Raw genomic sequence first — 13,198 nt, 5'->3', positions numbered from 1 at the left:
TACTCATTAAGCCCCAGTCTGCTGTCATATAAACCAATAGCAGACTGTAGCTAGCTCACTGAGGAGGAACGACAGGGCCTGGTAGGTCTGGTCTATTGGAATTACCCTGAAATAACGTCTGCCTTTGTGGCTGTCTCCAATCGGATATTTCAATTAGGAGGTCAATGGGAGAGAGAGAGAGAGAGATGAGAGTAATTTGATTCTGTCCTCCTCTCCCCACTCCTCCGTTTCTCCCTCCTCCTCTTCCCTCCACTATGAAGGGAGCGATGACAGTAATTTCATTCTGTCCTCCCTCCTCGTCACTCGTTCCTCCATTCTGAAAGTCTGGTTTATTTCCCACTAGGGAATGCATTAAGGAAGGGAGGACAATGACGAGTCATCACCAGAAAGCAACGAGTTGGACAGTATCATAAAGGGCTGTTTTACTTTACCTTGAGTCAGTGGTGTTGCAAGAGTGGTCCCTGCGTATAAGGGGGACTGGAATGGAACAGTTTACCAGAGGACGTAGCAAGCTGTTACGGTAGGCTAACAGGCTAACATGAAGATTTACCCTTATCTATTTTCTCCAATACAGTTGCTAGAAAACCCATTAGCAACACATTGGACAACATATGTACTTTGCTGGGTAATCTTAAACCATGTGTACAGTACGCTAGGGGCTAGTATGATACTATGCCACACATATGTAGCATGTCTGTGACCATTTGAAAGGTCCCAGATACACAAAACGTTATGTAGAATACAGTTGTGGTGAGAACCTTGAAGACCAACAGATTTCAGTATTCCAGACACACTAGATTGGATGATACTGTATCATATCATGTCATCAGTGCCATAGAAATAGAATGAATAGAACAGGCTTGGAAGCTCTAACCCTGGCATTTTGTAATGAATGGAGACGCCCTTTCAATTCATTATATTTCTATGATACATCATGTCATCATTGCCATAGAGATAGAATGAATAGAACAGGCTTTTCAAGCTCTAACCCTGGCATTTTGTAATGAATGGAGACGCCCTTTCTATGCATTCTATTTCTATGATTACTACTTCCTATTTTAATGTGGGGCTTGTTCTTTTGATGACAGACGATATGGAGGATAGTTTCTCTCTCGTAAGGAAATATCTCTGTATTTATGACCTAGCTGTCACTGTCCTCAGGATGCCTGTGGTTCCACTCTTCCTTTACAATGTCAGTATAACTCAGTCCCCAGAAATACACACCCTTTAAGAAGTTTAGCTGCTTGACTGTGAAACGTGCGCGTGAACTCTGAAGACAGATATGATAAATACCATAGGAGTGATTATCATGACAGCAATGAATATAAATTCTTTCTAAAAAATAGCATTTGCTACTACACTATTACAAATCATGTTATTTACTATGCATAGCTTAAAATGGACACCATTTATTTGCTGGCTTTCCATGTAATGTTTTCACCATCCTACTAACTAACGACAGCTTTTTGCCTTCTTTCAGTTTATAATACGCTTCTTAAGTTCATGTTTCTTTGTTTTTCTTTGGTTTCTCCATCCGTCCCTTCATCAGTTACTAAGAGACGCAAGGCTCATCTGAAGAGACTGGACCGCAGATGGACCTTGGGGGGCATAGTGAACCGCCAGCAGAGTCGAGGTGAACACACACACACACACACACACACACACACACACACACACACACACACACACACACACACACACACACACACACACACACACACACACACACAAACAAACACACAGGCACTCTCAAGTGGCCTCTCTCAGAACCACACACACACACACACACACACACACGCACACAAACAGGCACTCTCAAGGGGCCTCTCTCAGAACCACACACACTCATTCCTTCATCGTAAGAAAACTCATTTACATCCATGACAGTCAGCCAACAACAACTCCAGCTTAACCCCAACATCACAAACAGCACATTGGGTGGTCGTGTAGATTTCAGCTCCCCGAGTTACATTTACCACACTTTTCTCTACTTTTAGAAAGATAATTATTTCTTCATTTTGCTCAGCATAACAGAATAATGTACTAACATTAAACAGATTAGATAATGAGGGGTATTTGATTCAGACAGCACAACACTAACAACCTTGTTGGATTATAACTGCTCTAAACATTGCTGTGTGTAGTGCTACTTCATGTACTTATACAACTCCCTCCAGGTTCAAAACCATTAGATTTTAATGACTGTGTTTTTAGTGAACATTTATTGGTAAAGATATGTTCTCACACTCTTGAATGTATCACATTGCCAAGCTCCCCTGGGCACTGCAATACTGGAATATGTCTCAATGGAGAGTTGCTGTTGAGTCATAATAAATTCTCTTTGATAGGCTCATGTCTGTCTGGGTCTATGTCTCATATTGTGTAGTATCTAATCAAAACTGGTCCAAGGTCAGCTTTGCATTTATCCTCTAATGGTTTTGGTTAGAATCCGGGGAAGGTATGATCCTAGATCTGTGGCTATTAAAAAGCTACTTCTACCCATATTTGATCAAAAAAGTAGTCACTATATTGAAGGATGAAGTTGTTATATACGCTGATTGAAGGTCAGTTAGATGTTCTCTGTCATTGATATAGATAGGATTTGGGGAGGCTGATCCTAGATCTGTGTCTGTGGCCTACTTCTACCTAGAGCCAGAGTAATTTCTCATCCCTCTAATAAGACCAGGAGAGATCAGCCATCTGGTTTTAGGATTAGTTTTCCACCCACTCACCCCACCTGGCTCTGTCTTTTGTCTATTTGTCTATTTGTTTACTGAAACTGACCTGGGACTCATAACTTCTCAGGCTACCAATAACATACATGGGGTGTGACTCACCTGGTGTAGGTTAACTCTGATCCCAGACCAGTCAAAGAGACAATAAACATAAGTGATTCAACAGAGCTCATCCAACACAGGGGGAACTTGTGTCAGATGGTATGAGTTAGTGCCTGTGTTGATGAATTTTATACAGGCCTATGATGACCTATATACTTCATGGCCAGGCGTTTTTCCTAACCACATGACCTGACCAGGAAAAACTCCACTTCCTAGTTGTAGTCTTACTAATCTATAACTTGGGACATCGTTTTTAGATGCTCAGGAAAAACCCCAGGTCCTATTTATACTGCACAGGAGAAAAAATACTAGTTCAATATCCAGCCAACGATTTCCATGTGATGACTACATCCAGCACTTCTGGATACTTCTGGATAATATTTGGTAAATGTACTAATATGGGCTGCCAGAGCCTTGCCATAGTCTCCAGCCAGAGCTGAGCGAAGCATGTACAGTTACAGTGGGGGAAAAAGTATTTGATCCCCTGCTGATTTTGTACGTTTGCCCACTTACAAAGAAATTATCAGTCTATAATTTTAATAGTAGGTTTATTTGAACAGTGAGTGACAGAATAACAACAAAACAATCCAGAAAAACACATGTCAAAAATGTTATAAAATGATTCGCATTTTAATGAGGGAAATAAGTATTTGACCCCTCTGCAAAACATGACTTAGTACTTGGTGGCAAAACCCTTGTTGGCAATCACAGAGGTCAGACGTTTCTTGTAGTTGGCCACCAGGTTTGCACACATCTCAGGAGGGATTTTGTCCCACTCCTCTTTGCAGATCTTCTCCAAGTCATTATTAAGGTTTCGAGGCTGACGTTTGGCAACTCGAACCTTCAGCTCCCTCTACAGATTTTCTATGGGATTAAGGTCTGGCGACTGGCTAGGCCACTCCAGGACCTTAATGTGCTTCTTCTTGAGCCACTCCTTTGTTGCCTTGGCCGTGTGTTTTGGGTCATTGTCATGCTGGAATACCCATCCACGACCCATTTTCAATGCCCTGGCTGAGGGAAGGAGGTTCTCACCCAAGATTTGACGGTACATGGCCCCGTCCATCGTCCCTTTGATGCGGTGAAGTTGTCCTGTCCCCTTAGCAGAAAAACACCCCCAAAGCATAATGTTTCCACCTCAATGTTTGATGGTGGAGATGGTGTTCTTGTGGTCATAGGCAGCATTCCTCCTCCTCCAAACACGGCGAGTTGAGTTGATGTCAAAGAGCTCCATTTTGGTCTCATCTGACCACAACACTTTCACCAGTTGTCCTCTGAGTCATTCAGATGTTCATTGGCAGACTTCAGATGGGGCTGTATATGTATTCTTGAGCAGGGGGACCTTGCAGGATTTCAGTCCTTCACGGCGTAGTGTGTTACCAATTGTTTTCTTGGTGACTATGGTCCCAGCTGCCTTGAGATCATTGACAAGATCCTCCCGTGTAGTTCTGGGCTGATTCCTCACCGTTCTCATGATCATTGCAACTCCACGAGGTGAGATCTTGCATGGAGCCCCAGGCCGAGGGATATTGACAGTTCTTTTGTGTTTCTTCCATTTGCGAATAATCGCACCAAATGTTGTCACCTTCTCACCAAGCTGCTTGGCGATGGTCTTGTAGCCCATTCCAGCCTTGTGTAGGTCTACAATCTTGTCCCTGACATCCTTGGAGAGCTCTTTGGTCTTGGCCATGGTGGAGAGTTTGGAATCTGATTGATTGATTGCTTCTGTGGACAGGTGTCTTTTATACAGGTAACAAGCTGCGGTTAGGAGCACTCCCTTTAAGAGTGTGCTCCTAATCTCAGCTCGTTACCTGTATAAAAGACACCTGGGAGCCAGAAATCTTTCTGATTGAGAGGGGGTCAAATACTTATTTTCCTCATTAAAATGCAAATCAATTTATAACATTTTTGACATGTGTTTTTCTGGATATTTTTGTTGTTATTCTGTCTCTCACTGTTCAAATAAACCTACCATTAAAATTATAGACTGATCCTTTCTTTGTCAGTGGGCAAACGTACAAAATCAGCAGGGGATCAAATACTTTTTTCCCCCACTGTAGGTTGCTAGCTCTTTCAGAGGAGTAACAGCAGGAGGAATGGGCTGGCTGGAATAGGCTGGTGGGAAGTGTGAATGTGGGACAGTAGCCCGTACTGAAGCCTTGCTTTAATCACAGACAGGAGCCTATAACAGTGGATGTAACCACTTTTGTGTCTGTCAGCCACTGATGTAACTGTTGCTATGAAGGACTCAGGACAATCATTGCGTGAGGCATAATTAGAAGGCATTGTCATATCATGTATTTTTTGTAGTACTACTGATATTGATTACTGCGTTGTCGGGAAAGAGCAGACAAGAAAGGCATTTCACTGTACCAAAAACCTGATATCAATATTCTATACCAATATCATATCCAATATCCCAGATGACTTCACTTGAGACTCTGGGTCAACGTACTGTACATGCCTGTGTAAGGATGTTGTACTAGAGACATCGACCAGCAAAAACAGATAGTAGTGATATATTGTCCCCTGTTGCGGCTGACACATTTTAACAGCCAGGTTTTCAGGTCATTTGGCAGACCAGTGTTGCTTTCAGCTGGCACCATCAGAAGCACTGCTGCATGCTAACTAATTTATGACTTCTGGATTAGAGGCCTTGTTTCCACCCTACAAAATGATCCCTCCATGAAAATACTGCTGACTGTGGTCGGAAACTTTGTTTTTGAATTTGTTCCTTTTTCCACGTATCTAATTCTCCTATTCTCTCTCTCTCTCTCTCTCTCTCTCTCTCATATGTATCTTTTTCTCTCTCTCTCTCGCTCTCTCTCTCTCTCGCTCCCCATCTTTGCCTGGCCTTCCTCTTTACTCATTCCTTTTGTCGCTGTTCTGAAGTGGTAATGAGTGTTATGAATGCCAGGCGAGGCATGTTTGTATCAGGCAGCACATATAGGGCGCCTTGAGGCAGCATGCACAGACCATTTCAAGTGTGCTGAGTGATTAGTGCTTTTTGGGGTCGGTTCGGTTTCGGTTCGATTATAAAAAAACAAACGGCGGTTTTCGATACATTTTTTTAAACATTAAATTCTTTGTGAAATAATCAAATCAAATCAAATTTATTTATATAGCCCTTCGTACATCAGCTGATATCTCAAAGTGCTGTACAGAAACCCAGCCTAAAACCCCAAACAGCAAGCAAAGCATGTGAAAGAAGCACGGTGGCTAGGAAAAACTCCCTAGGAAAAACTCCCTAGAAAGGCCAAAAACCTAGGAAGAAACCTAGAGAGGAACCAGGCTATGAGGGGTGGCCAGTCCTCTTCTGGCTGTGCCGGGTGGATATTATAACAGAACATGGTCAAGATGTTAAAAATGTTCATAAATGACCAGCATGGTCAAATAATAATAATCATAGTAGTTGTCGAGGGTGCAACAAGCACGTCCGGTGAACAGGTCAGGGTTCCATAGCCGCAGGCAGAACAGTTGAAACTGGAGCAGCAGCGCGGCCAGGTGGACTGGGGACAGCAAGGAGTCATCATACCAGGTAGTCCTGAGGCATGGTCCTAGGGCTCAGGTCCTCCGAAAGAAAGAAAGAGAGAAAGAGAGAATTAGAGAGAGCATATTTAAATTCACACAGGACACCGGATAAGACAAGAGAAATACTCCAGATGTAACAGACTGACCCTAGCCCCCCGACACATAAATTACTGCAGCATAAATACTGGAGGCGGAGACAGGAGGGATCAGAAGACACTGTGGCCCCATCCGATGATACCCCCGGACAGGGCCAAACAGGCAGGATATAACCCCACCCACTTTGCCAAAACACAGCCCCCACACCACTAGAGGATGTCTCCAACCACCAACTTACCGTCCTAAGACAAGGCCGAGTATAGCCTACAAAGATCTCCGCCACGGCACAACCCAAGGGGGTTGTGGCATTAAAATGATTTTAATAGAAATTCCAAAGCCAAAAATAGTGAACATCCAATTGCCCAAACATTGAAAATATTCCATTGTCTCTGTCAGGTCCACATTGGGTAGACATCAATAGGAAAAGAAAAAATCACTGTGAAAGAATATTTCACTTGTGTATATTACTTGGTTTTTATTTGATGACTTTATTATCTTGAATTCCTTAAAGTCATCATCTCATCTCTGCTCAGGCAGTAACAGCCAAACAACGTTATCTCTGTTCTCCCCACATTGTGCTGTCTTTAGTCACCCTATTTAGCTAAGCTAGCTTGACTTAGTATGCTGCAGAGCTGTCTGACAAAATAATTTGACTAGTCCTTCAAAGTTGATAAGGCACACTTTGACAAACTGTCTCTATCCCTCTCTCTCATCATTGAGTACATTCCTCTCTCATGCAGTCTATGCAGTCTGTGTATAGTAAAAGTGTATCCATCTCTGTCTGCACAAAAAAGAACAGGTGCAATGGATTATGGTCATTGTAGTTAATTACCTAATTTCTGCACTGAACTAGATTGAATATTTGCTTAGCCAGGCATCCCACATGGTTCTTGACTTGATTTATTATTATTTGATTTCTCACTGGAGAAATGGAGTGTTGGGCTCATAAAAAAACTAAATGGAATTCAAGTAATTGAACCAACGTCGGATAATCGCTCAGCACTAGTTTCTAGGAAGCTAAAAGTAGAGTTAAGCGTATCAGGGACATGATCATTGACCATAAAGAATACTTAGAATTACTCTACCCTGAGTGTTCTCTCCATAGACATAAATAATGGATAAATACCATATCTCATGGTTCGCTCTATGAAGATGCACTCTTGTCATTAGACACGGACTCTTTCTTAATGTATCTTTCCACGATTACATAAATACTCTACCCACCTCCTGCTCAACCTTATTGCAAGAATTTTGAGAAAGAGGTGAGTAGAGAAGATGGAAGGAATTAAGGAAAGATTCACTGAGAAAGAAGCATGCCTGAGTTAAAGAGAGGAAAGTAGGGAGTCTAACCTTACAATATTAATGAATTGTCTTCTTAACAACGTATCTGAAACTACCCAGAAACACTCTTTACTAATGGAATACTTGACCCATTTGCTAAGAAATATAATATTTTTCCCAGTAGTCAAGGTTTTAGTTACCGTGGAAACGAGATAGTAAACAAGATAAGGAGGGAAGATAAGTGCCAGGTGCTAAATCTTATGGATTAACACCACAGAGGAGGAAGAAAAATGGATTACTTTGTTGTTGTTCCTTCCCTACATCAGGTCAATGGGTCTAAAGTTGTTAACTTTATCGCCAAAATACTCCCAAAGAAGACAAAGGAGGAAGCTAAATGGATCGCTTTGTCATTGTTTTATAGTTCACTTACTCTGACCCTACCTCAGGTCAATGGGCCTGCCTTTGGTAACTTTATCTGCAAAAATACTCCCAAGAAAAACAAATGGATCCCTTGTTATTGCATTGTTCGGTCAAACCCACAAATTCTTCTCACCCAATGTTAGGTCAGTACAGTCTGATTGGTTGGTCCGATGAAATCCATAGTTGTTAATTGGCTAGTGACAGCAGGATGACCTCATCTCATTGATTACCTCATGTGTTGTTGACAGGGCAAGTCGTTGGGTCAAACACTCTATTCAGTCTCCTCCACCCTGTTCCTCTGTCTGTATGTCTAGAGAGCGGGATCAGTTACAGCAGAGTCTAATGTGATTTATGGCAGTGTGCTGATAACCTCCTTCTCAACTCACTGTTTGGGGCTTTGGGCCCAGTTGACTGGTCAAACACACACTAAGACGGTGTGAGACGCAGATACACATACAGTACATGTCCGGAGAGCATGCTCACAAACATGATATGTATATTTGAATACACACGCACACTCACAGGCATGCAAGCGCGCACGCACGCACGCACGCACGCACACACACACACACACACACACAAACCCACACTCGCACCATATTCCCTCTCCACCTGTAAGTACTCAGACATCCTCAACCACACACACACACACACACACACACACACACACACACACACACCCCTAACCTACACACACTCCCTGTGCTACCCAGTCCCAAAGCCCCTAGACATTCCTTACAGCTCTCTATAATTGACCCAAGCCCCTCAGCTCCCTCTGGAATGACAGGCAGCAGTAGAATGTGTTCCCACTAAAACCTCACCTCACCCCACCCATTGTAAACAAACTGACACACACACGTTCACACCTCTGAAATTCCTCTCCTGTTTCTCCTTTTTCACTTCCCCATCCCACCCAGGGACACATTGGATGTGTCCCAAATGACACTATAGTCATCCTATAGTGCACTATTTATTGCATATTGCACTGCTATTGACATAGTCAAAGGTAGTGCACTATATGGGGTAATATAGGGGATCATTTGAGTCACAAGCCATTCTCACTGGACCAACTCCGATTCTCTCCCTGTCTTTATCCCCATTCCCTCCCATGCCCCTGTATATCCAACCCATTGAAGCAACAGCTGCTTAAAGTGGCCCTATCTATCTACCCCCCACTACTACCCCTCATACTTACACTTGGCTTTTCCCACAGTAGTTGAATCCCCCTACGGATCATCCCACTCTAGAGTGGCCGCGGGGATTTCCCTTGTCTCCAAGTGGAGCCAGATACAGATCTGAGAGCTTCCACAGGTTCCTTATCTCCAACAGGGAGGCTCCGGCTCCATACTGCAGCTCTGGAGCTCTGCAGCCATTTCAAAGGGATCCAGTCTGCAGTGTTGTTCACTCAGCAGTGTTTACAGTGGCTTGTGAAAGTACTCACCCCCCTTGGCATTTTTTTATTTTGTTGCCTTACAACCTGGAATTAAAATTGATTTTTGGGGGTTTGTATAATTTGATTTACACAACATGCCTACCACTTTGAAGATGCAAAATATTTTTTTATTGTGAAACAAACAAAAAAACAGAAAACTTGAACGTGCATAACTATTCACCTTTTTCAGCAATTACAGCTGCAAGTCTCTAGGGGTATGTCTCTATAAGCTTGGCACATCTAGCCACTGGGATTTTTGCCCATTCTTCAAGGCAAAACTGCTCCAGCTCCTTCAAGTTAGATGGGTTGCGCTGATGTACAGCAATCTGTAAGTCATACCACAGATTATCAATTGGATTAAGGTCTGGGCTTTGACTAGGCCATTCCAAGACATTTAAATGTTTCCCCTTAAACCACTTGATTGTTGCTTTAGCAGTATGCTTAGGGTCATTGTCCTGCTGGAAGGTGAACCTCTGTCCCAGTCTCAAATCTCTGGAAGACTGAAACAGGTTTCCCTCAAGAATTTCCCTGTATTTAGTGCCATCAATCATTCCTTCAATTCTGACCAGTTTCCCAGTCCCTGCCGATGAAAAACATCCCCACAGCATGATGCTGCCACCACCATGCTTCAAACGCAATGGCTTTTTTTCTGGCCACTCTTCCGTAAAGCCCAGCTCTATGTAGTGTACGGCTTAAAGTGGTCCTATGGACAGATACTCCAATCTCCGCTATGGAGCTTTGCAGATCCTTCAGGGTTATCTTTGGTCTCTTTGTTGCCTCTGATTAATGCCCTCCTTGCCTGGTATATGAGTTTTGGTGGGCGGCCCTCTCTTGGCAGGTTTGTTGTGGTGCCATATTCTTTCCATTTTTTAATAATGGATTTAATGGTGCTTCGTGGGATGTTAAAAATTTGGGATATTTTTTTATAACTCAACCCTGATCTGTACTTCTCCACAACTGTCCCTGACCTGTTTGGAGAGCTCCTTGGTCTTCATGGTGCCCCTTGCTTGGTGGTGCCCCTTGCTTAGTGGTGTTGCAGAATCTGGGGCCTTTCAGAACAGCTGTATATATACTGAGATCATGTGACAGATCATGTGACACTTAGATTGCACACAGGTGGACTGTATTTAAATAATTATGTGACTTCTGAAGGTAATTGGTTGCACCAGATCTTATTTAGGGGCTTCATAGCAAAGGGGGTGAAAACATATGCACGCACCACTTTTCCATTTTTATTTTTCATAATTTTTTTAAACAAGTAATTTTTTTCATTTCACTTCACCAATTTGGACTATTTTGTGTATGTCCATTACATTAAATCCCCAGAAAAATCAATTTAAATTACAGGTTGTAATGCAACAAAATAGGAAAAATGCCAAGGGGGTGAATACTTTTGCAAGGCACTATATTATGGGTCCACAGTGGGTCCTGGCTGGGTTGCCTCTGTCACATTCTAGCTGTGATAAGGAAGGGTTTGAGTGTTGTGGGTGTGATGAGAGGTTTGGCCAGTAGAGGGTGCTGTTTTGTGTTTGTATTGGAGGATACATTTGGAATGGAAACAATAAGGGAATGCATACTGGCTTGAACAAATAAAACAGATAAAATGTCTAACTGGGTGATTCCCGATACTTTTACCTCTGTGTTGCTTTCTAAGAGAACATGAATTGATTTAAATACTTTGCTTGTTGCAGTAGATATCTCTTGACTGGGAAATTCAAGGGGAGTTTTCCAAGGGGTTCATTACTGGGATTTACTGAACAGAAATGTTGATTCTCTCCTTTTTTTCTGTCCTTCCTTCCATCAACCTGTGTAGAAGAGAAGTACATGACGGTGCAGCCGTACGCCAGCCAGGGGAAGGACGAGATCGGCTTTGAGAAAGGGGTCACCGTGGAGGTCATCCAAAAGAACCTGGAGGGCTGGTGGTACATCAGGTGAGCATCACCTCCTCCCATTTGTCCTTACTGTGGAGGGCTTCCTCGATTGGTCCTCACCATGGAGTGACAGGCACCTTAGCCAATGGAAAACATTGCTCCGGTTAGGAATTCACACCTATTTGTGATTTTATGTCGGATGGGCCCAGTTCCAAATACAATTAAATCCTTCACTCCCTTCAACAAGACCTATAGGCTAGGGAAGTGAGTGAATGATCATATTGGAATCGGACCAAAAGTTAATGTACATTTTCTCACACTCTAATGAAATGAGTCCCCAGAGAGAGCATTTCTATCATTATTTTCGGAGATGTGATCAAGGCAGAGGTACATCTCATCTGGTGAATGGTATTGTAAACCATTAACATATGTGGCTCGTTGGAGATCCTGTGAATGCGTTGTGTGTGACCTGTTCGGTGGAAGAGCGACAGAGTGTGTTGTATACTCAGTAAATGTGCATTTCCTGGCCTGTTGTTTGTAGCTTCCTCATGGCCCCGAAGGCCTTGTGAGCTCCACTCTCCACTCTCCAGCTGATGATTACCACATGCTACTCTGGACTCTGCTCTGGCTTAAAGAACAGTCCTGTTACATCTCTTATATATTATCTACAGACCACAGGCAGCCGGAGGCACCTTGATAGGGCAGGACGGGCTCATAGTAATGGCTGGGACGGAATCAATGGAATGGTATCGCACACATCAAACGCATGGTTACCTTGTGTTTGATAACATTCCACTGACTCCATTCCAGCAATTAATATGAGCTGTCACGTCCCCCCCCCCCCCAGCAGCCTACTGGCTTACACACCCCGCAGTGTTCTACTGCTCTGCTCAGAATCAGGCTCTGTTCTTCTATGTGTATGAGGACATCTAGTGGTCGTACACAGTCAGTGGGAGAATAAACAAAATAAAGACTCCCTTTGACATCGTAAATAATTATTGCATACTTGTCAACCTTGGCTGAAGATGATGTAAGATGTCATGTTTTACTGCTGATGTACCAGTGGTATTACTGACGGACATAAAGTGGAAGGAATTACAGTGTATTGCTTGTAATGACTTTGTAGTCAACACAAGATGCACTTTTTGACCGGTAAGGGTTACTATTTGACCGGTAAGGGTTACTGTTTGACCGGTAAGGGTTACTATTTGACCGGTAAGGGTTACTATTTGACCGGTAAGGGTTACTGTTTGACCGGTAAGGGTTACTGTTTGACCGGTAAGGGTTACTATTTGACCGTTAAGGGTTACTGTTTGACCGGTAAGGGTTACTATTTGACCGGTAAGGGTTACTGTTTGACCGGTAAGGGTTACTGTTTGACCGGTAAGGGTTACTATTTGACCGGTAAGGGTTACTGTTTGACCGGTAAGGGTTACTGTTTGACCGGTGAGTAAACTTCCATTCTCCTTCCCTATTCTGCTGCTAGGTACCTGGGGAAGGAGGGCTGGGCCCCGGCCTCATACCTGAAGAAGATGAAGGAGGACTTCTCATCCCCAGGCAGGAAGAAGACCCTGACAGGCCCTGTGGAGATCATCGGCAACATCATGGAGATCAGCAACCTGCTCCAGAAGAAGTCCAGCAGTGAGAAGGTAAGGTTTTAAGATTTCACTTTTAACTTAAGATTTCATTTGATTTAACTTTTCGCTTTTTAGTTTTTAAGCATTTTTTTCTAT

The 13,198-nt window shown here is 43.1% G+C and overlaps 1 protein-coding gene across 6 annotated transcripts in view; it reads left to right on the top strand.

The window, feature by feature from the left end:
• LOC106586780 (SH3 and PX domain-containing protein 2A) overlaps positions 1-13,198 on the top strand; it is a 122,839-nt gene that overhangs the window by 98,223 nt on the left and 11,418 nt on the right. For all 6 annotated transcript variants that reach the window (XM_014174425.2, XM_014174414.2, XM_014174408.2 and 3 more), the window contains 3 exons: positions 1,550-1,633; positions 11,408-11,525; positions 12,952-13,114. In XM_014174425.2, coding sequence (XP_014029900.1) covers positions 1,550-1,633; positions 11,408-11,525; positions 12,952-13,114 — 365 coding nt within the window. The remainder of the gene's footprint in view (positions 1-1,549; positions 1,634-11,407; positions 11,526-12,951; positions 13,115-13,198) is intronic.

This window comes from Salmo salar, chromosome ssa02 (genome assembly GCF_905237065.1).
Source record: "Salmo salar chromosome ssa02, Ssal_v3.1, whole genome shotgun sequence".
Lineage (NCBI taxonomy): Eukaryota > Metazoa > Chordata > Actinopteri > Salmoniformes > Salmonidae > Salmo > Salmo salar.
Note: the sequence above shows the minus strand (reverse complement) of the source record. Positions and strands in the feature narration are given on the sequence as shown.